The sequence below is a fragment of the Topomyia yanbarensis genome, chromosome 1 (assembly GCF_030247195.1).
Source record: "Topomyia yanbarensis strain Yona2022 chromosome 1, ASM3024719v1, whole genome shotgun sequence".
Classification (NCBI taxonomy): Eukaryota; Metazoa; Arthropoda; class Insecta; order Diptera; family Culicidae; genus Topomyia; species Topomyia yanbarensis.
Window position 1 is genome coordinate 155,284,270 of NC_080670.1, and position 23,602 is coordinate 155,307,871.

Below are 23,602 nucleotides of genomic sequence, written 5' to 3' on the forward strand. Positions count from 1 at the left end.
AATTTTCGATCAAATGTTCGATTCAAGCGATGTATGATTTCGCTACTGTGTCGGTTAATATGTCGTTTTTTTATGATTTTTATAAACAAAATATGGATGCAAACACAAAAGATTCAACAGTTACCAGAGGTTTGATTTATAATACCTAAATAAAAGGATTTTTACAAAAAAAGAGTGAAATCTTCTATTCCAATTCTATTCTCCTTGGCCGGCAGACCTCAAACAGCTGTTGGAATCCACCCTCATGTTACACTTTTCATATGCATTTCGTTAACGGCGCGCGTCAGTTCGCCACCAAACATTTGTATGAAAGGACAGTGTAGTCGCAGCGCAGAGCAAAATCAAAAGCTAACTTTTAGTTTTTACGCGGACAGTTAACTTTTTGGATACAACTAAAGAACGAGTCGTCGATGCCGACTTTCAAGTGAGTCTGAACAGACTGTGATCAGGCACCGTAATTCTCATTGACTCGCTCAAGTAGGGATTAATCGCTTGTACGTCTTTTCCGGATAAGATAAGCCGCTCAGTTTCCGACCCTACAAATATAATGAGAACATTTCGATCATTCATAACTCTCTCAACGGATTTAGCGATAAAGTGACAAAATATCTTTCCCAATAGTAACCAAAGAAATAAATACACAGGAATGGATGAGTTTTGTTTATTAAATTTAGGAGCGCCCAGAAAATAGCTCGCACGTAAGGGAGGAAGCGATAAAATTATTTATTTTGTATGTTTTATTTATCCGGTGAACTGAAATTAATGATAGTTGTTTTATATGAGACTGTGATTATTCATTTTCGAAGTGTAAAATGTATACAGTGTGGCCAACATAAATATAGGTCTACTTGATTTTTTCAGGATAACTTAATTTCTGTTCGAACAAACTGCACCAAATTTATTCGTTCCCCCATTTTCAGGATTTTCTATTCAAACAAACTGCAGGTAAAATTAGTCCATTCTTCGTATTCAAAAATCTGAACCAAATGGGAAACTTTAAATGCTACTTGCTATAAGCAAACTAAACTTTGTGATATTTATTCGTTTCATAAAAACAATAGACAAAAACCAAAAAATTCAAAGTTTTCAACCATACATGCAACGTAGCAATATCTGTATGGCAGCAGGAAAGCTAGCTGTCTCCAGTGGTAGATCGCGCCATTTCCGCTGTAAGTCGGTCGTGCACTGCGTCACCACTCTGTCGACCGCGTTTCACGTGTTTGCGTTGCTTGTCATTCTGTAGACTACATTATCCGGGTTGATGTCATCTCTTTGTGTGTCGCTTTGAACCTTGGACATTCTAGACCACATGCTCCGGTATCTCCTCAATGTTCTCACACTCCGGATACAATGGTGACGTTGCGTGCCCGAACCGATAAAGATACTTGCTGAAGCAGCCGTGGCCCGACAGGAACTGTATCAGTTGTCTCCGTGTTTTCTATTGATCCACATCGACAGGTTTGGAAGGAGCCGGTAGGTCCACTTTCCCATCTTCGTATTGTCCCATTCCTGCTGCCACCTCGCCATCGAATCGATTCTCAGCATCTTTCTCATGTTTCTAATGTTTCCCCGATTGTAGCACTCGATATGCTCCGCCAGAGTGAACCAGATGGGGATCGTCCCAGCGATAACACATACTCTGACGCTATTGTTATGTATGTGCTCGCGACTCGTGCGGCCATCAGCCGGAACGTCCTTTTCAGCTTTTCGCGGTTCCGCTTGGTTTTCAGCGCCGCACCCCTGGAGAGAACCCACCACAGTATCGATTACTAGATCGGGCTGCTGACGTAGTTGTTGTTGTTGAAGCTCGACCGGTCCTTCGCATCGATTTACACTCGCTGAACCGCTTTGAAGTTGCTGACCAACAACACCTGCGTTTTGGGGGGAGGTGCCTGCAGCTTGATCCCGTTTATCCAGTTCTCGATAGCGTTTATTGTCTCCGTCACAGACAGACACCTCCACTTCTTCAAGTACCTCATCCATCAATGTTAGGGACACGTTTTCTGAGAAACTCACGATTTTTGCTATCCTGGGCAGCCGCAATGTCAAGATTTACATCACGTTCCAAAGTGTTGGATGGAGAATGGAGCCCTGAGGAACACCCGCTGTCACTAGCATTGACTTCTGCGCTTCGTTCATCTCGTACAGCAGCACTCTACTATGGAAGCAGCTCTTCAGGATCCGGTATAGATAGTCGGGGATCCTCATTCTGCGCAGCACTGCGGCAATGGCTCACCAGCTGCCGCTGTTAAATGAATGTTTCACATCTACTGTAACCACAACGCATTATCGATCTCCTCTTCGCCTCCGTTTAGATGCCTTCTCCGCACTCTCGTGTACTGTCTGAATTGCACCCACTGTCGATGCTCCTTTGCGGAATCCGAACTGCATCTCGGACAGTCCGCGCTCGTCATCCATATATTTCGTTAGTTGTTAAGAATAATTATTTGCAGGAGTTTTCCAAGTGTATCCAGCAAACATATACGCATATACCGAATCGCCCGGTGATTTCCCTGGCTTTGGCAGCAACACCAGCTTCTGTACCTTCCACATTCCGGGAAAGTTCCCTTCATCTAGACACTTCCCGCAGCACCATCCTAAACGTGTCCGGTATTCCATCAGAAATGGGGGCTTTCTTTGATTTCAGTCATTTCGATGCTTCTTCTTCGCCGTACGGTGTCGATGATCAGGTAGCTGAATCGTGGTTTGGGGAGAAAGCCCCAACGATTATCTGCAGCTTACCCGGGCACATTTTGGCTGGCTTCGACGGGCCCTTCATTTTCGTCATCACGACTCGGTACGCGCCGTCCCAGGAGTTGGTGTATACTTCTCGGCACTGGTCTTTGTGGCAATCTGACTAGCCAAGCTTGATCTTCCGTCTTAAAGTGGCCCCAGCTTCCCAAAATGATGTCTTGGGCTCCTGTCTATGTGGCTCCGATACTGCCGAACTTCTGACTCTGAGACAAGCAGCGCGTAGCGTACTCGACGGTCATCCTTGGAACCTTCATTGCCCAATCGTACGTCTAACTTCGCTTGAGATTCCTGCAGTATATACCCTCTTGTGTTGGTTACTCTACTGCTCCACTCCACAGCCCAGGCGTTGAATGCACCACCAATTGCCACAAAAGTTGCTGTGCTGTGTCGACATTTGGGGGTGGGGGTGTTACTGATTCTGGGAAATTCTATATTGTACCATATATTATATCTTTATTTGAATAACTCATTATGTTTAGATTCGATAGATTAGTCATAATATTGAGCAAACATCTCCATCATCAATTCCGGAACGCGATAATTACAAAAGCTTCAATTCATCCCGATGAGCTCTAGGCCTGGTTCGATTTCAAGGTTGTCTTAAACTGCCGTGCGTGCTCGTGGCTAACTTATATTAAAATCCATAATCATGCAGTAAAATAAGAGAAAAATACAATCTTTATGATGTGAAGCAGTTCACAACGTCAAAGGCCTCAAAAGCAAAAGTCCTATTCCAACCAACGTTCACATTAAGGGCCGATAACAGGCCGTCTTAAGTGCCTTTATCAATCTCAATTATAACATTATATTTGTCAGCGTGAAATTTGCAATAACTTTCACATCTTGAATAGGAAACCCGTATTCAGACTTTCTAATAAGTCCATGAAGACATCCGAGGACTCTTCCCCATTTTTTCAATTTTGGCTTACCAGGTGTCGGCGTTGTACTTTTCATCTAGTATGCGTACTATATTTTCTTTCACCAATTTACTGTTATCACACTCCACAATAATCAAGCCATCTTTACCGTTTTTAAAGTTACTAATGTCATGTATTCTTGGATCCAATATGTTCTTCAAATATTACCTTGTGTCATCATTACAGTGTAACGACTCGGCTGGCTTCATCACAATGACCAGGCCGGTCTTGCGCCTCGTTTGACTGCTACGAAATATATTCGTTAACTTATGTTAACGTTAACTTCCATTATTTTTATCGTCACCAATTTGAATAAACGTTGGTTCATCGTCGTTGTTTATCATGATTTTTCATCTCTCTTTCTCTCTCCCTCTCTGTTCATTCCAACTAATTAAATTTCACGCGTAACATTTCCAGTATAAAAATATTCCAACTTTTCGACAATACTTTTATTCCAGCAAACCAACTTACCCTCGAAAGCAACATCGGAGAACCTGATCCGTTTCTCTATCCCGTTCTCTAATGCGGTTTTTACCTGTACATCTATGTTATTTCGAACATCAGTAAAAGGTTCAGAAATGAATTCAACTCAATGAATATCGAGCTGACATCCTGTACACCACAAGGCCAGCCTGGCCATCACTTCGTCCATTCGTAGCGCAAACTAGCATTATCAAGCACCCAATTTATCACGGCCTTTGTTAGCATTCACTTTTCTGACACCCGCGTTAGAGATTTGCATAGTAGATTTTGCAAATTTTAGAAGGACACCCGGTCCCAGAAAGTACATGCGGCATCGCGCGAGATACAGGATATCCCAGGCTTATGCCAACCTCGGAGAGAATGCCTTTCTTTGCCTAATACACGCCGGAAACTAAAAAAACTGGAATCGCACTGTTACAGAAAACTTTTAATCACAATTCTATACAGGGTGCGTAACGAATTTTTGCAGAAAGTTTCTTATATTTGCGGAGATATATCTGGCAGCCATGTATACCTCCTTCTGTCAGGTGCAGGACGTAAATAAACTATGTTAAATAAACGTAAAGATGTTGAAATAACAACAATCGAGCAGCTGACCTCTTTTTATTACGGGTTACCTGAAATAAAAATACAAAGGCCATTCCAATACGGCTGAATGTAGTCGAGACAAAAAAGACGAAAAATGATTTTAAAAAATCTAGCAGGGTCAGTGAGATCAACGGCAAGGACAGTCGGGTGTTCGGAGTTCCCAATCCGACGAATAATCTGTGCTTTAGGAGATAGAAATTTGGACTCATAGTAGTTCCGATATCAATCCTTTGGATGATTTTATGTGGGGAGGTGATGACATCTTTTGATCTAAACATGGTAAAAGGTAGATGCGACAGTTCTGGAAGCGTTAAACAAAAGTTATCAAAAGGGAGGGCGATTTTTTTTACGAATTAATTTACGATTAACATATGTTACGACAGAAAATAAAACACAAAACATTCATTGCAAATAATATATATGGTATATTTATTTCTACAACATGCCATTTACTGCAAAAACTCGTTACGCACCCTGTACAGAGTCAACAGGTGCAATATTACCCTTTCATTGTGATAACAAATAACATACCCACCTCCTCCCCCACCAGAATAGGCTACCAGTAATAGTCATCGAGAAAACCATCTAGTAAATAGATAGATGATAGTGGTTATGACGACGACGTCGATTGTCGATGAGTGGATGCTTTATCATCATGCTACGTATATTGCAATATTTTAATTGCTTCTGTTAACCTGATAATCCTCAGTTGCCGTTCAGCTGGGATACGATGCGGAAGGTAATTTTCCCACAGAAGCAGCAGCAACCAGTTCCAGTTAGTTGAACAACAAGAGGTGAGTTACGTTGTATTTGTATGATTAATCGACAGCAACGGGTGGATCAAATCCTGTTGCATTTCTATGCAACCTACCGGTTAGCTAGGAGATTTAGAAATACAAAGGTACATAGCTTTTCTGGCCGCTTATATGTGTTTTGTTAAATATCCCACTGAGGTATACAATTTCAATTATCATTGGATTTCAATTGCTTTCAAGAAGCCTTCCTCAAGTCAAGGGAAAATCATGTAACTACAACCGTGAAAATCCAATCACAATAATTGTATCAACTGTAATAGAATGATGATTGCGTAGTATATCTAATACAATAGCCATAATAAATATCTTTTGCTGCTTAATACTCAATTGAGTTGCTAAAAACCAACAGAGATAACGCATCCGTGATAAAGCAAATAATAAACATTCACTTACATTTAAGGTGCCCATGACCCAATTGCCAGGGATACCTTGATTTATGGCCGATCATTGAAATCATCGCTTTGCAGTTATTTCAAAAGTACAGACGTCATGCTTCTTATCTTATAGCTAATTATGGATGCATTATTTCAGGACTACCAGTTTCCTTTGCCATCTCCAGTACCCGACGGAACATGAGCAGAAAACGTCGCAAAGTGCATCATTGAAAGTCATAAACGACCCCTTAAAGAGCACATAAAACAAGCAGTGACACAGCATGGCTGCGATTCCAGCAGGTTCGGTGGAGCACGTGCGCGCAAATGGTGAGAGTGACTACGACAATCTGCCTATCAGTGCTAATAATGAGTTAAACAATCGAACTGCAATTACCGCGAGGCCGGTTCTGGTGACAGCACGTGCTCCGAAAAATTCATCAGTAAAAAACAAACCGAAACTGGGCACGGAATTTGTTGCACCCGATGGGGGCTGGGGTTGGATGATTGTGCTAGCGGCCGGATGTTCCAATGTAAGTTTTCCATTCTCGTTCGACTGTATTGGTTCTGAAGTTATCATGTGAAACTCTTTTAGCTGTGTACATTTCCAGTTTTGCAACAGTTCGGGATGTTGTTCCGGGATCGAATGAACGAACTGTCGATCAGTTCGTCGGAGATAACGACCTTTATCAACACGAATGCGGCCTTGATGTCGATTGTTGGTAAGTGAGTGCCGGGAGGAAAAGCTCTTTCTTAATTCGTTTGGCTGCGACCAGATCGGGAATAATTTTAAACATGATACACAAATCATGAGCAAAGCACCTATCCTTTTTAATGTCCTTTCCCAGATTTTAAACAGGGTATTCGGTATTAACGATTTTCTTCGCCGATTTTTAGTCGAAACGGCAATCCTCAACTTGGCTTCTTCTTTCTTTCTGCAACAGTAGAACAGCTTGATATATAAGCCAACTTTGTATAGATGTTAATATTACCACTAGCCTAACCTATTCAAGGCACTATGCAGTTCATGGATAACTGTTCGAACAACATAGAAGCAGTTAAAAACCTAAAATGCGAAAAAATCCATAATCCTAACACTACTTGTAAACAGCTCAACAAAAATTCTTCCAGGTCTCATGAACGGCCCAATATTCCGGCGCTTCACTTTCCGGCAGGTTGCCTTCTTCGGCGCTTCTCTGGTAACCCTGGGACTAGTACTGACTACGATATCGGATTCATTTATTTCGTATATGATAACTTTCTCGTTCTTATACGGTAAGATTTCGAAACAACTTAACCAACCGCAACTGGTTATCAATCTTTTGGTCAACATTTCAGGATCTGGCATCGGTATAACGGCATCCGCCAATTCGTTGGCCCTCAATACCTACTTCAAGAAGAAACGACGCTACGCGACAGGTTTCTCTTGGACAGCCACTGCACTTGGACCCGTCGTGGCACCTCACATCATAACCTATCTGTTACCGCGCTACGGCGTCAACGGAACTGTACTTATCTTCGCCGGAATTGCAATGAATGCAGTTGTATGTTCCTTGCTTCTTCAGCCAGTGCACTGGCACGCCAAAATTCTACCTCCAAAGGATGTTGAAGAATTAAAACCCGAAAACACACCACAATGCGACCTTTGCCATTCGGCTTTCAATATGCCCCAGAAAGATCACAGTCTTCTTTCCAGTCAGTACCTGTACAATGCAGACGACGCCAATGAAACAGGATACGAGATCATCGATCCGGGTACTCCGATGCTAGCACGAGCCAACGACGGTTGGTTCTCTCTTTACGGTTCTCGGGTTACTCTGGGACCGAACAGTCGAGTACCATCATCTCGGCCATCCTATATTAACTTAGGATCCGCCGTGGAATCCGTTAAACGCGAGCCACTACAGGGCACAACTAGCCCCGCAAGATTTCGACGACAGTCGAATACTTTTAATCGCGAAAAAGAAGTACTCAAGCTGGCCTCTAGAAAACTGGAGCAAATCGTTGATCACGAAACAGAACGCTGCACTTGCGATCAAGAACGAGAAGCTATGCTGAATAAGAATAACGTGGTAAAAGAAGAGATGGAAGAAAATCCTCGAAATCTATCATTATTACAGAAGATTGCAATTTTCTTCGATCTGGATTTACTGAACGATTCGATCTACGTCAACATAATGATCGGAATTACGTTGGCTAACTTTGCCGAGCTGAACTTCTCTGTATTGACCCCATTCGTACTAGGAGACTTCGGGCTCACCAAGGAACAGATAGCATCTGCGATGTCCTTGCTCGGTGCGATGGATATCTGCTGCCGATTTTTCATTCCATTTATCGCCGGAAAGATCGGCTGGGAAAATCGAACGTTTTTCCTGTTTGGTATCCTAAATATGGCACTAGGAAGAATCGGTGAGTCAGCTTATTGTACCAAAGTAAAACAATATTATTAACGAAAATTTTTATTTCTTCCCAGTCTTGGCACACATTCATACCTACTCGGTAGTTCTGGTAACGGCATGCTGGATAGGGTTCAACAAAGGGCTTCGCACAGTATTCATGGCGTTAGCCATTCCTTCGCACGTACCGCTGGATAGGTTACCGGGTGCCACTGGCATTCAGTTGCTGTTTTCGGGAGTGTTTTGCCTTGTCGTGGGACCTATCGTGGGTAAGTTCCGAATGTGCGCCAATTACAGGTATTTCATTTCGCAGAGTAAAGGATGAACTACTGGTAGTTAAAGTCACTCGAGTGAAGACATGTGCGCTACTGCGCCACGCCGAAAGACGCCGAACGGCGCGCCGCTGAAGCATTTTTCCCACGCCAATAATTCGCGAATTCGAGAATTCTCAATATGTTTACTTTTACCTAAACTAAACAAACTACTATGATATCAGTTCACTTACTTTCCGATTGTTAGCTTTGCTTTCTGAAGTCGTGAATAAAGTGTCATAAATTCTGGAATAATCACTTTTTACGTAACGTAAACAAGGCATATTAACGACATTCGATTACCTAGAGATTACTAATAATGGACTGTTGTGAAAATTTAGAGCCATAGTACTCAAGGGAGGTCAAGGATGTGAAATATACAGATCGAAAAACTAAAAACGGCAGGATCATTAGAAACAGGCACAAAATCATACGGACTAATCTTTTGTCTTCTGCTGGCCGTTATCAAGCATAGGTAGTGTTACTACGAATCGCTCAATTCTACCAACATGTCTCACGGCAAAGACAGACTTGTCCCTCCAGACCATGAGAACCGACCAGTCTCGGCTGTTTTTAGACGATATAGTTTTTTTTCCGTCGGTCCGCACTGAGTGCCTATCACCGATGCGAGAGAGGTGACTCCTCCATCTGGACCCTAGATATCGACCCATCTAGGCGACACATGGATCGGGACCAATTTACTTCCCTAAGGAAGCCGTGATCACATATTTTTCACTTCAGAAAACGACCTCGGATGGGACTGAACACGGACACACTGGGGTGAGAAGCGGCCACGCGGACACAACCACAGTAACCCCATAAAACGTACAATGTACAATGCCACGTTTTTTGTGAACTTTTTGAAGTTTTTTGAAAACACAAATATTTTTATCAATACTAGGTTTATTTATTATTCAAGAAGTTGTAACCGTGATCTGGCGGCTGGGAGGATATGTTTCTGGTCTCATCAATTATTCGTTGTGTGGTCGAGCCCCACCCCGAAATGATTTTCAGTATTTGTACAGAAATCAGTTACCGATTAGAAACCGATAATTCTAGTGAGGAATTGTACTGCCATGGCTTTTCTTTTGGTTACAAAGATGTCGATGTTCGTCACGCCAGCGCGCCGCCGCCGATAAGTACAACAGCGTGACGCCGCCAACACTGCGGGCCAAAAATGTCGCTTACGCCGCCGCCGATCAAAAATGCATCGGCGCACATACCTCGACAAACATGTGATTACGGCTTAAAAGCCAACTGTCAAAATTCTCTTTGAAATGAAATTCCGGACAAACCGTTACTGGCTAAACACAGTTCATAACAGTTAATGAAAGAAAAAAAATTTCTCTTTCGTTTACTACCAAGATCTGTGATTGGCGAATAACGGTTTGTCCGGAATTTCCTTTCAAAGAGAATTTTGACAGTTGGCTTTTAAGCCGTAATCATATGTTTATCGAGAATTTACTTGCGTGGACGTGGGCTGTTTTCCATTTCGAGATGCTCTTTTGCTATAGCGTGGGCTTTGAACATCTAGACTATACGAAGTACTAATGTACTTGTCATGTTATTATTTTACAAATCATTTGGCCGATCGTAAAAGACAATGATCCGAAGTAAAAATTCATTTAAATTCCGAAATAATTCTACTGGGAAAAATACGAGAAGACTTTTATATTAGAGCTTTCTATTTCGATTATTCCTGCGCAGCCCTAAAACTTTCTAAGCTTTATCCATTATATTTTAACGAAAAAAGATTTTTACCAGTTTATTATGCAAACACTGATGGGGAAAGGATGTAAAGGGGACCGAGTAATTTGCAGAAGTGAAAATAAACAAAAAAATTCCAATTTGATCCCAATATATTTCACATGTACATCAAAAATTATTAAAACTCACATGGAACTGACGTGCGATTATGTGCAGTTTGAATTGAGTTTTTAAGAAAAAAGATGTTGCGTATATATTATGTCTACAATATTCATTTTTTAACAAACAAATTACACTTTGCACTTTTTAAATACGCTAAACAACATTCGTGAATGAGGAATGACAAAAGTTAGGAGTAACAATCTATCATTTCACCCTACTGACTCACGCAATAAAATATAACTCAACTATACTTACATCAAATTGCAAAATATGCTCCTTTCTTTGCTAACACCAATACAAGAGCCAACGAAACAGATGATTGTACGAATTCCCGGCAATCGCTTGTTTTGTTTTTCACTTGATTCTCTTCTAGTTTACACGATTGCATAGCATACATAAACCCGCATACTGTTACACACTGTGTTTTGCTATCTCCAATACGTCACAGAACATCAGAAGCCTTACTTCTTACTAAGAAAATTGCACAAAATCAAACTATATCAAAATATATTCCGCCTGTGAGATAGGCTACTGCCACACCAAACTCTACTTTAGTTGCGTTTGGCTTGTCGCCATTTCACTCCTCATCGAAGTCAACTGCGGTCACAGCCGGTTGAAAACGAACAATGAACACCACAACACTTCGTTGATGAGCTACCAAACAAAAGTCAAGCCACCAAAATTTTCCATTAACTTTGCACTCTACTCACACACACACACGACACGACTTCCCGGACGACCAACGGACGGATGGAGCGAAAAGCTGTTGTCGGAATCAGCTGACAGGCTGGCTGACTGGTGCACAAACAACTCCTTTCATATCCAACGAGAGTCGGGCACTAAAAAGCAGAACAGTGCTGTTCCCTCCCACAGCTCAGAGTCACAGCGCGCCCGGCAGCAGCAGCAGCAACAACAACAGCACCATGGATATGTAACAGCCATTTATTGCTAACACAGCCAAACGCGAAGTGGCGTACAAAGCATAAAGGAAACATAATTACAATTGCACTCTCGCTCTCTCCAAGATGTATTCTGTTTTGATTTGGTTCTCTCATTCCGCGGAATATAGGCGTGATTCAACCATGTGCGTGAGACGTGATGCACGTGCTGTTGTACTTGGCATTTCTTGTTATGCTCTGGGGAAAAATGAACTTTATTTCAAAAGTATCTCATTCATGAAATTTTCTTTTACATTTTTCATTCCAAAATGATTGCCCAAACAGTCGAATTGTAGGTGTCTTTTCCCTTTATTGGTGACAAAAATAAAGTGTTATCGGTTCAGTACCCTGCGGGAAGTCGGTTCTCGATCGGTTCTCTCTGCTCTCGCGTTCCTTGATCGTAGAAGTTAGTAGCTAACTTCTTTGTGGTAAGCATAGCATAAGCATAAGAGATCGCCCGTAGTTGCTACTCCGTTATTGACCAGAACCAAATTAGGTTGCAAAATGTTCATTGGAACAACATGCTTGGGAATAACATGATGAGCCACATTGTACAATCTATTCTGATCCCTGCATGCTGATCAATACCGACGCCGGCCACGTCCGAATGCAGATCTTCTGGGAAAGGAAGGAATGTTAGTCCGATACATGTTGCTACTAGAGACCGAGGAATCCTCTGCATCTCCACATGTATCACGGGAATGGGAGAGTTGTTAGTAAGTGTGCCAGTGGCGTTATCATGTAATAATTGCTCTGGGCAGCCGGCTGCCGAGAATGTGGGAAATTTATCATTTGTTGTATTAATACGATTAGCAAAATAAGCAACTTGAACTCCGGAAAGCCGGCTATAAGGAGCACTGCTTATATTTCTTAATAATATTCAATCACGCGACGAATTTTTTGTGGTTTCTATCGTGTCGGTGCTAATTTTACCCGGTGATCGTTTGAATAAAATGAGGAATCTTATACAGAAGGTTCATCACACTCTTCCATAGGTGTCGCGAAGTTGGTGTTCTAGGATTCGCTCCATGCAAGCGATGCGACCTGTACATAGTTCATTAGGTAGTAGTTTAGTAAGTTTTCGAGAACACGATCGCTCGAAAAAGAAGAGCTTGTTTAGTCTTTGGTTCTTTTTAAACACTGGGTAGCCGGCTACCGAGAGTATCCTATGTTTTCTAAACAAAAGCAATTTTAACTCCACACAGCCGATCGTGGGAGTATTGCCTAGAAAAGCTAATCTTATCTGCATAATAGGCCGGATCACTATTTATTGCCACATTATTTAGACTAATTTCGCTATACCTTCTCCACAATATATTTTTTTGGGTTGCAAACTACCGAGTGATAACACGTTATACACACAAAGAGTTATGATAGCTCGAGATGTTATAAATCAACGAAAGTATTTCCTATTTCTAATATCGGATTGTTTGCGAAATACACGTATACGAACGATTATACCGAACATTAAAGGGAAATACAGAGGCTCGGTAACCTGATGCACGGGCTTGCCACCAATAACGGAACTTGAAATTAGATTCATTAAAACAGACGCGGCGAATTTTCAGTACGTATTGACGCGCGATCATCGATACTAGTCAAGTTAAAGTCTTATTGGAGCTGATTTCCCAACAACTATTCGTTTGGACGGTATTGTTTTCTCCGCTAGATCTGTTCGCACCCTCTCATTCTGCTACTATTGGCAGAAGGCTGATAGCACCCAGTCGTCGCCGGTCTAAGGACCAAATGCCATTAATAAACTTAGACTCGCGTGGAGGCATGAGATAGAACTTAGTCTCAAATTTGCCGAAAACAGCCAACAAAATCGATACAGCAGGATGTATTTCTGTTCAAATAGACAGTAGCTAACTTCTTTGTGGTGTTAACAAAGTCGATCACTCAAAAAGACAAACTAAGCACTTTTCCTAACAAATAATATGTAGGGTAAACAGGTCTAATACGCCCCCCTTAAGCAAAAATAGCTATATATTATCATTCGACGCTATGATCTTCTCACTAACTACTCAAATTTATTGTTATATTAGTTAGAAATTAGTACCCGTTTCATTTTTTATTAAAAACATCCTGATTCAAGTACTATTAAACATTTTTCAAAGATGGCCGAATTCTACTTTTTTCTTTCACCCAGAGCAAAATGCCCCCGGTGAAAGTGTAATATGCCCCACAAAAAGAGGATGGTATGCCCCACAACAATGGGTGGGGCGTTTTGGCCGGTGGTGAGCTGTTGTGAATAAATGATTATTTCTACATACATACATAGTTTTAAGCCAAGTTAAAAACTAAGATAATAACTATAATATTCTAGTAAGCTACTTGAAATAGTTCTATCGAATCTGGCTGTTTATAATTGGTTGTAATGCTATTGGAAAAAGTGGAAGCTTACATAAAAGTAGCTCTTTTGAAACTTTTGTATATATTGTTGTTTTGCAACATAAAAATACCAACTAACTTAGTACGTTGATTTCATGAAACGATACTGTTATCAGTCATTTTTACTTTTTAGATAATTCTGGAATCCTGGTAATCGAAAAGGGGCATTTAGCCCCGGTGGGGCGTATTATACCCTTTTACCCTATTAGGTCCCCCCCCTTTAGGCTCTCCAATTCGACTGCCCCAAATTTTATTTAAATTCTAGAAGATTCTTAAAGCGCAGACACAGATTGCATAACATTGAACATTTGTTTTAAAAACCCTGCTTGCCCGACTATCCGCAATTCAGGCGAAATATTGACTAAAAAGTGAAGCAGTATAATATAGTGGAAATTATTAAATCACCTTATAGATTTGATACTATATAGTACAAAGTACTTTTCAACAAATGATGCGTGATAATAGTACATAGGCTGTTTTTTCACACTGTTGAGTTCTATATGGGCTGTTGTATTTTACATCACCGACTAAAACAGATCGATCGCAGTGCAGTTCCATTTTCAATCATTTTTTGGAACAGATTTAGCACAGCTTGATTCTGTTACACAATTTGAAAAACGAATAGAATATTGTTTCAACTATTTTTCATTAGTATGTATGACGTCTGACACCAGAAAATACAATATGTGTCATATAAAAGATAAGACGCCGAATAAAAGTGAAAACTAGCTGAAGTTTTGGGTTCTTAAAACCCATGGTGAAGCTATTTTAAGAAAATTAGAACATTACTGCATGGTTGAAAACTAAAGTTTGTATGGACAAGTTTCTTCATAGCAGTTTAGAAGAAACCCTAAACTCCTGGTAATTTTTAGTTTTATTATGGTATGTTAGTTTGTTTGAAAAATTCGAAGGTCAAAATAATGTTCAAAGTTCCAAGAAAGATATTTTCTACATTGTCCTCAAGAAAATCAAGGGATATTTTTCAAAACTTGTTTTTTTACTTTGACATCAGACCTTGATCTTCCATGCACTTGATATCATTTTCATCTAAATGAAATTTTTGATTTCCGAAAGTCCTGAGAGTTCTTCTTTTTGATTCACAGTTCTCTTAGAATAATCCCGTAGTTTCTTATTATGCTCCCTCGAGAATAGACGGATCCAATTCGTTGCTCGCGAGCATTGAAAAAGTCGAGTCTCGAAATCTTCGTTCCCCATTCACAGGAAAGTTTTTTTCTCATATGAAGCATACTGATTGCGTTGAAAATTAAACAAAGCAACCTGGCGCAGTGAATGCATCCGCCTCGAAATTGCAACAACAAATGCAGAAGCAAATCGATCGTTTTGGTCTATTCCTTCACAGAATGGATGTCTCTTCTCGGGTGATTCGAGCTATGAGATAAACGTTCGCGAAAAAATATTCCAGCTTCATCATTCGTTCGCAATTCGCGCATCTAACTAGCCACTGTCACACGTTTTCATAACTTTTCACTTGAAATGTTATTCATGGTTATCAGCGAGCACATTTTGTACTACTTTGTAATGAACAGTTAGCAGCCGTCGCAGGAGTGAACTAATCAAATGCTTGGTTGTTCGTTCCTTCAAAAACACTGGGCATAAGAAATATTTGCCGTAATAATTTTTATCTGCAGAAATTCAGTAGTAGGGTTGCCACCCTGCCAGGTTTCACCCGGAGACTCCGGTTTTCGGGGCCGATCTCCGGGTCTCCGGATATTACATCGTTTTCTCCGGGTCTTGTGAGACGACGGATAATTTTTACTTATATAGTACTGAATTGCTAACGAGTTCTTGCCGTGCTCTCGCAGGCTACTCCTGTAGCGTCTGTTTTCCAAATAGGAGAGCTGTGCTACTTTGTTGGAACTTCCCTAGCATGGTTACGAATAACCGGATTCGTTGCGCTCCACTAACAATATCGGAAAACATCGCAGTATGCTTCCCACACCGCTTTTGAGGAGAGCAATACTTGATTGGCTTATCCTCCACAGCAGAAGTTGCTGGTGCTTTTGGATTCTTTACAGTTGCCGTGGCAGTTAAATTTTACACCTACCTAAACGAACAAAATTGTTCGCAAACGCGAACAATGTACAGCTTAATGTGAACGATACAGACAAGTGGTCTGCATTATGCTTTGACAAAACAAAGCACTTAACGGTCAATATAAGTCAATTTGGTAATTTTCCAAACAGTGCTAAATTGATAACCTGAAGAGTTACAAACGGATTCAAAGAAATAAGCTTGTTTCTGTTCAACTCAGTAGGTAATAAAAATCGCTTAATATCCTGTAAAATGTGTAAATGTGTCGAACTATGCCAGTAAAAATCTCCAGGTGAAACCCTAGTCAGTAGACATATTTTTATTTCATTCTGTTGGAACCTGTACCACCAAATGCAGCCTGCTATCGGCACAGAATCAATACACCCGGGGCACAACTCGCAATGCTGTATGTCAAATTGTTTACAACTGTTGGAGAGAACTGTACCCGACGCGAATGAAAGAACACCTTTCCTCATTGACTGCGATTGGCTACCACATCATTGTCCAGTTGTAACTTCAATAATGTCCTGATGCACCCTCCTCACCCTATAAACGATACACATACAATGTCAATATTACAGTATTATATGAAATTAATTAAATGAAATAAATCACATGCCCATATTTGATATAATTAAGATTCAATTGATAAGGAGTAGCGAGTATAACTATAGCAATAAATATAATTAATGGGTCATTCCATGTCAGATTTATAACCAAAATTTTAATTCCTTCCAAATTTATTTCTTACATTCTTGAGCTAAAAATAAACAAGGCAATTTTACAATAAACGCCCAGCGATAGGCCTATTATAATTGTAATATCTGGTGAAATACTTCGAGTTCCATGCTGAAATGTTTTACACAATCTTTTTGATATAATTATAAATTATTTGAAAAAGCAAAAAAAAATGTTTGGCTCAACCTTAAAAAAATATTTGCTTCTAACATTTACAGAATACATAAGTTACATAACAAAAACAAATATTACAAAAAATTCCGGTGAGATCCTGCGAAAACACAACTTTTATTATTTAGGGGGAACTGGGCCAATTCGAACCTAGTAAGGGTTTATGATCTACAGAACTGGAACGTGTCAACCGATTCACAAATATTTTTTTTTCTCCTGAAAGCCTGATTTTTTTCTAAGGCAGATTTTTCCGATCTTTTACCGTATTGGGTATAAACGGTTCTGCGCAAAAGTACATGAAAGGTTCGAATTTCCCCAACCCTATTCCAACTCGGACCACCCTTTTATTATTGATTTTTTGCAATAGAAATGAATTCCTATTTTGGTTCAAGTTATTCCTACTTGATTTTCACTAAATTTCGAATTGCGAAATGAAAAAAATGTGTGAGATAGAACAAAGCTACATGACAGCCATGAAAATGATATATACGCTTTTCAAAATATTACCATAGCAGAGAAACAGCTGGTGGTCCCAATTGGCCAGCGGTACGAATTGGCCCACTTCCCCTATATTTTTTATAAAAAAAACTCGAAAAATTAAAAAAACTTCTACTTGGCAAATTGACGATTCCCTTGTACATTGAAAATGTCTAACATTATTCATTATCAAATACTATAACCTTTTAATAAAAAGATCTTTTTCAGATTTTTTTTGCACGGTTTCTCGAAATAGCACTGATATTTTTTACACGGTTTTCCGAAATAGCCCGGATTTTTTTTCGCAAGAATTTTTTACGCGGTGTTTTTGCACGGGTAGCATCTCACGGGCAAAAAAAGAAATTGGATCCACCCAAATCAAACGTCAAAACAACACAATACCAACGCACTTTGATAAGTCTTTACCATTCTATCAAAATATCGTTATTTAAAAACAGTTACTGTATAAATGATAGGTCAATATTTTTTTTGAAAAGTACTACCTACAGGCGAAAACATCTACGAATACGCCCTACCAACAAATTACTCTTGAATCAAAATGGTCTGATATTCACTATACAGCGAAGACCCGATTTATCAGCTTTTTGACCGAATTTTATATTTGTTTATTGTTTGTATACATCAACAGGCTTTTGTTAAGCCCCAATGATGATGGAATAATTAATAAATTAACATAAAATACAAATTAAAAGATTAGCATTAAAATACACAATTAAGACACATTATACAATACAAATAATATAGACGAACATAATATTATTAACTAATCAGGACAAGACTATTAGTGAAGACTGCATATCAATATCTAGTCTTCGCTATTAGTCAGTGTGGATCTGATCCTGAGAACATACTCGTAAACCGACGACGGAGTGTTGCGCGTAGAAGATGGTAGACGAAGACCGAGGCGACTTAATTAAAGGTTCTCTGGATCCGTTGATAGCTGTGTTCATCCCATCCCATTCGACGAAATGGCAAACGTAGCAAATGCCTGTTTCTTGGAGCTCTGGGGAGGACGTTGAGCGTAATATCCTGCAAATGAGCGGTGCAGTCGATCCTATTCTGCAGAATGTCTGCTACGAAGAGTGCTTTGAAGAGATCCCGCTGGGTTCGCAAGGTGTCCAAAGTTCATAAGTTGACGCCGATTTTCGTAGCTGGGTAACCGATGCGGATCACGGTAGCCTGCGCAAATCAAATCTAATAAACCTGTGTTGTATAGATTCGATTCTTTCCACACTGTTTAAGTAGATAGGACTCCAAACTCTGAACTCAAAAGTTGGGCGGACCAATGCACAGTACAGCCACTTCAAACAAATAGACGAACAGAATACTAGCGGATTAAGGCTGAATATACCGATTATACCTTAGAGTTGACTGCGTTCATTCAATTCAGCTTATCGATAGTGATGCGCAATTTGCCTTCCGTTTTCCATCGGGCTCGTTGGTCTAGGGGTATGATTTTCGCTTAGGGTGCGAGAGGTCCCGGGTTCAAATCCCGGACGAGCCCACGTAAATTATTTTTTTCTCGAAACGTGGTAGGGTAACTGTGCCCTAATTCATCTTAGCACCTCTATTCATCCCACCCATTTGAACAGAGTGTCTGCTATCTCTATTTAATGCATTAGCTTAACTGGTAGGATAAGGGTGCGTTGTACTCGACTTTTCACTTCGCGAGTATTTTACATTTTTTTTCAATTTTTTTTGGATTACCTCTTAGAAACGAGCAAAGATGCTGGAACTTATTTAAGCGCAATGCAAGACAGTGAACCGAGTTATCAACGACGTGGTGACAACATGACTAATGAGATAAGACCGTCTACCCTACTATGCTAAATCTTCTCCGGCGATTTTTATTCCGTGATCTTTCACACTATCCGAACCAAACCGGGCTTTCATGCGTTCGCCTACGAATTTTATATATTTTCCAATCGCTTTAGAATATAAATAATCCAATCACCCAATAATTTCGTTCGTCTCTTTTAGGATATGTTCGCGATCAAACAAACTACACCGTCACACTGCACTGCCTCAATATTGCTACCTTCGCCACTGCTTTGAGCTGGGGTCTAGAAATGTTTGTCCTCACACCGAGACGCACTCGGCTGCAAGAAGAAAATATGGCAAAACTGCCTACAGTGATTAGATAGTATTATTAAATAAAGTATCTCTTAGCTATATTTTTTTTTAAAAATGTGAACTTTTATTTGACTTGATTAATTTCATATGTAACTGTAACGTACTAGTAACGGTAAATTTCCGGCTTGTACGGGCCCTCAATCGGAACATTGAGATATTCAGACTGCTTCTTGTTTAGTTTGGTGAGTTTTACACCCAGTTTATCCAGATGCAAGGCTGCGACTTCCTCGTCTAACTTTTTCGGTAGAACGTAAACCCCAATCTTGTACTGCTCTGGCTTGGTCCACAATTCAATCTGAGCTAGCGTCTGGTTAGTGAACGAATTCGACATAACAAAGCTGGAGTGCCCGGTAGCACATCCCAAGTTTACCAGGCGTCCTTCAGCCAATAGGATGACGTGGTTCCCACTGGGAAGAAGATAGCGATCGACCTGTGGCTTAATGTTAACCTTTTCCGTTGCGTTCTTCTCTAGCCAAGCCACGTCGACCTCGCAGTCAAAATGACCGATGTTGCACACTATCGAATCGTCCTTCATATTCATAAAATGTTCTCCCATGATGATATCGGTACATCCGGTTGTAGTCACAAAGATCTGAGCTTCCTTGCTCGCTTCTTCCATTGTGGTAACTTCGAAACCTTCCATCGCGGCCTGTAGCGCATTGATCGGATCGATTTCCGTTACCAGCACACGTCCGCCAGATCCCCTCAGAGCCTGGGTACAACCTTTGCCGACATCGCCATATCCTGCTACCACGCAGACTTTTCCAGCAATCATAACATCCGTGGCTCTTTTGATTCCGTCTAACAATGACTCCCGACAACCATACAAATTATCAAACTTGCTCTTGGTGACAGAATCGTTTACGTTGATTGCCGGTGCTCCCAGTTTGCCTTCTTTCAGCATCTTGTACAGATTGTGAACGCCGGTGGTTGTCTCTTCGCTGATTCCTTTTATTCCGGCTAGATACTGCGGATATTCGTTATGAACCAGGTTGGTCAAATCGCCACCGTCATCTAAAATCATGTTCAATGGCTGCCCGTCCGAAAAAACGAGCGTCTGCCGAATGCACCACATATATTCTTCATCCGTCTCCCCTTTCCATGCGTACACCGGAACGCCGGTTTTGGCAATAGCCGCTGCCGCGTGGTCTTGCGTGCTGAAGATGTTACAGCTGCTCCATTGAACCTACGGAAAATAAATCAGCGTTATCATTCACATTCTAATGAAAGCCTCACAAAACATAGTTCACGCCAACCCCCAGCCATACTCGCAGGTCAAGGTTATCGTTAAATCTCTTATCATTGCTCTGTCACTAGGTACAATAGCTGTTTTCTTTCTTCGCGTGGCTTAAAATTACTTCAAATTGCGCACTCTCAAACCGACATACCTCCGCTCCCAGCTCGACCAGCGTCTCAATTAGCACCGCCGTCTGAATCGTCATGTGCAGACAGCCGGCGATTCGTGCTCCCTTCAGCACCTTTTGCGGACCGTACTTAGCGCGACAGGCCATCAGTCCGGGCATTTCGTTCTCGGCCAACATGATCTCCTTCCGGCCAAACTCGGCCAGGCTAATGTCGGCTAAAACGGACAAAAAAGACAAAAAACTATTAGAATCCGATTTGTAAAATAAGCTATTAGAATAAGGATAACAAATATTGAACAATTTTGGTGAAATAGACTTCAAATTTACCAATCTTATACGGCGGCTTGGACATCCTTTCTTCCGTTGGGCGCAATGAACTACACGAATTAAAAGCTGGTTAACGAATGGAGCTACTTATCAGTTTCAAAAAGTTAATAACTGCGTTGGTTTGATAACCCAACTGCTGATTTTCGTGAAGAAATACTAATCACCAACTTCTTCCCATGCGGTGCGCCAGAGAACTTCGGCTTTTGCAAAACGTGCGTAAATAAATTCGATAATGTAAAAAATGACAACTGAAATCACAGCATCTAACAGCAACCAAAGTGACAGCATCAATGAACGCTGATGATACTCAATATGAACGGAAGGTGGGAACATTTGTCACTTTTGAGTGATTACCCGAGCAGAAGGAATAACTGCGAAATACTAAATTCAGGTATTCCATACTAACAACTCTCGACAAACATATGATTAGGGCCTAAAAGCCAACTGTCAAAATCCACTTTGAATGGAAATTCCCGACAAACCGTTACACGCCAATCTCAGATGTTGGTAGTAAACGAAAGAGAAAAGTTTTCTCTTTCATAAACTGTTGTGAACTGTGTTCGACTAGTAACGGTTTGCCTGGAATTTCCATTCAAAGTGGATTTTGACAGTTGGCTTTTAGGCCGTAATCATATGTTTGTCGAGAACTGAATATCACATTATGGTATCAATAAGCTCTGCATAAGATGTAAAATACCAAAAATAATAACACAGACATATCCACGAATAACTAGTTAACCACATGTTTGATAATAAAAAAAAATTATAATAATACCTGAATAATAATAAATCCTTTTCAACCTTCTAATAACGAAATTCAATGTGTGGAGGTATTCAAAATGACATTGATTTGGTATTTGTAAAAAATCACTGAAATGCATCAATAATACTAAAACAATACTCATTGAGGTATTAAGCAGGTATTGAAGAATGTTTCTTCAATACCTGATTAACACCTTAATTAATGATCAATTAATACTAGGGGCCACGTTTTCCAACCATTTCGAATGGACTTTTTGATACAAGCTTGTATACAATAGTCCTTTCGTTTCGAGATGCGCAATGTCACCCCAGGTTTTGGTATGACATCGGCAAATAGTACACTGAGTTATTGTCCAGTTATTTTCTGCTGGTCGGGTAGTGATGATTTCTTTACTCACGCTTAACTGTTAAACCCACACTGAAAAAAATCCAAACGTTAATTCTATTAGCTTCAAACCGCTTAAAATTCATATGAAGAAGAAATGCTATTGTTATCACGCGCACACATACCTTCTATGTGTCAACTGTATAAACTATGTATGCATATTGTTATAGAATAGGGTTTTATGTTTGTTTGTTTGTTTAAAAGTTAGGCGTGGGTGAAGAAATTCGCCCTGTTTTATACTTCTTAAATTATACATGGCCTCCGGGACCCTGAAGGTAAACACAAACAAACGAACGAGTATCCTGCCGCACGATGAAAAATGAGAAAAGGCTATTCTTCACCTCGGATTCCAATTCGCACACTTAGGGACACGTTTTATCTCGAAAAAATTATGACCGAACCGAACCAATACTTATGGCAACATAAAAGACCACTACGTCATTCGTTTATGTTTTTGTCATTCGGTGCTATTTCGAAAAACCGTCGAAAAAGTTCGTGCTGGACATTTTCAATGTACAAGGGGGTCGTCAATGTGCCAAGTAGAAGTTTTTTAAATTTTTCGAGAAGTTTGTTTTATTAAATTATAATAAATTTTTTTCGTTCAATTCGTGAAAAAAAGTTATTGTCAATTGAAAATCAATAGTCAAAATAGTAAAATGTGTCAACTATTATAGGTTAATTTTTGGTACATTACACGTTGCTGAAGTTGTTTTGAATTTTTCTAATGAACTAGTATAATACGAAGCAAAATAATGTAGCATACACGCAAAATCGTGACTTTCAGCAAAAAAGCATTTACTCAAGAAAGTACGTTGTCATTTTCAGCCGATTTCTGATTGTGTAGCAATTTTGGATAGAAGAAAACTAGACCTTTCGAACGGTATGCTACAACGACAACGGTATGCTATCTTACATAGTTTTGTAAGAAATATGGGGCGATTCTGGGACAACAATATCAAAATTGCCATTTTTACGATTTTTTCATGTAAATGATTATTTTCTCATTGAAAGTACTGTTATGAAAAGTAAAAAAAATCATTTTGATATAAAGATTCTCTTGGGCATTTGAAATGTCAAAAGATTTCGATTTTCAACCGCCTATTGATTGGCTTTTGCTTAATTAAATACTCTTTCCTGTAAAGTTGCAGCATTTACCACTATGAAATATTGACAGACCCCTTTTATGCATTTTAAATTTCCAAACAGCCTTTTGTTTTAAAATGCTTTCCTGGACTGTTGAAAAATTTGCTGTTTTACACTTCGCGAACACTGTTTTTCAGCGAGCTTATAGGACCGCAGCCTATGGCTTGATAGATATCAGTTTGCAAGACAAACTTTG

At 40.1% G+C, this 23,602-nt stretch overlaps 3 protein-coding genes and 1 non-coding gene across 5 annotated transcripts in view; 2 read left to right on the plus strand and 2 right to left on the minus strand.

Annotated features, from left to right (window-relative positions):
* LOC131678155 (uncharacterized) overlaps window positions 1–11,351 on the minus strand; it is a 55,993-nt gene extending 44,642 nt beyond the window's left edge. Inside the window, exons 1-2 of one of the 2 annotated variants that reach the window (XM_058958218.1) lie at window positions 11,215–11,340; window positions 10,760–10,975 (exon numbers count right to left, since the gene is read on the minus strand). The gene's annotated coding sequence lies outside the window, so the exon portion shown is untranslated. Of the gene's footprint in view, window positions 1–10,759 lie in introns of both variants that reach the window. The other variant, XM_058958217.1, reaches the window with a different exon arrangement.
* On the plus strand, window positions 5,281–19,474 carry LOC131678139 (uncharacterized). Its single transcript, XM_058958215.1, has 7 exons — window positions 5,281–5,536; window positions 6,089–6,461; window positions 6,524–6,650; window positions 7,060–7,203; window positions 7,267–8,337; window positions 8,402–8,593; window positions 19,273–19,474. Exons 2-7 carry the CDS (start codon window positions 6,213–6,215, stop codon window positions 19,434–19,436), a joined length of 1,947 nt encoding a protein of 648 aa, XP_058814198.1. The 5' UTR covers window positions 5,281–5,536; window positions 6,089–6,212; the 3' UTR covers window positions 19,437–19,474.
* Window positions 18,725–18,796, plus strand: Trnap-agg (transfer RNA proline (anticodon AGG)). Its single transcript has one exon. It is a non-coding gene; the product is annotated as a tRNA-Pro (tRNA).
* LOC131678191 (adenosylhomocysteinase) lies at window positions 19,465–21,350 on the minus strand. The gene is made up of 3 exons (XM_058958219.1): window positions 21,117–21,350; window positions 20,814–21,004; window positions 19,465–20,611 (listed from the first exon to the last, which is right to left on the minus strand). Exons 1-3 carry the CDS (start codon window positions 21,139–21,141, stop codon window positions 19,529–19,531), a joined length of 1,299 nt encoding a protein of 432 aa, XP_058814202.1. The 5' UTR covers window positions 21,142–21,350; the 3' UTR covers window positions 19,465–19,528.
* Window positions 21,351–23,602: the final 2,252 nt, after the last annotated feature.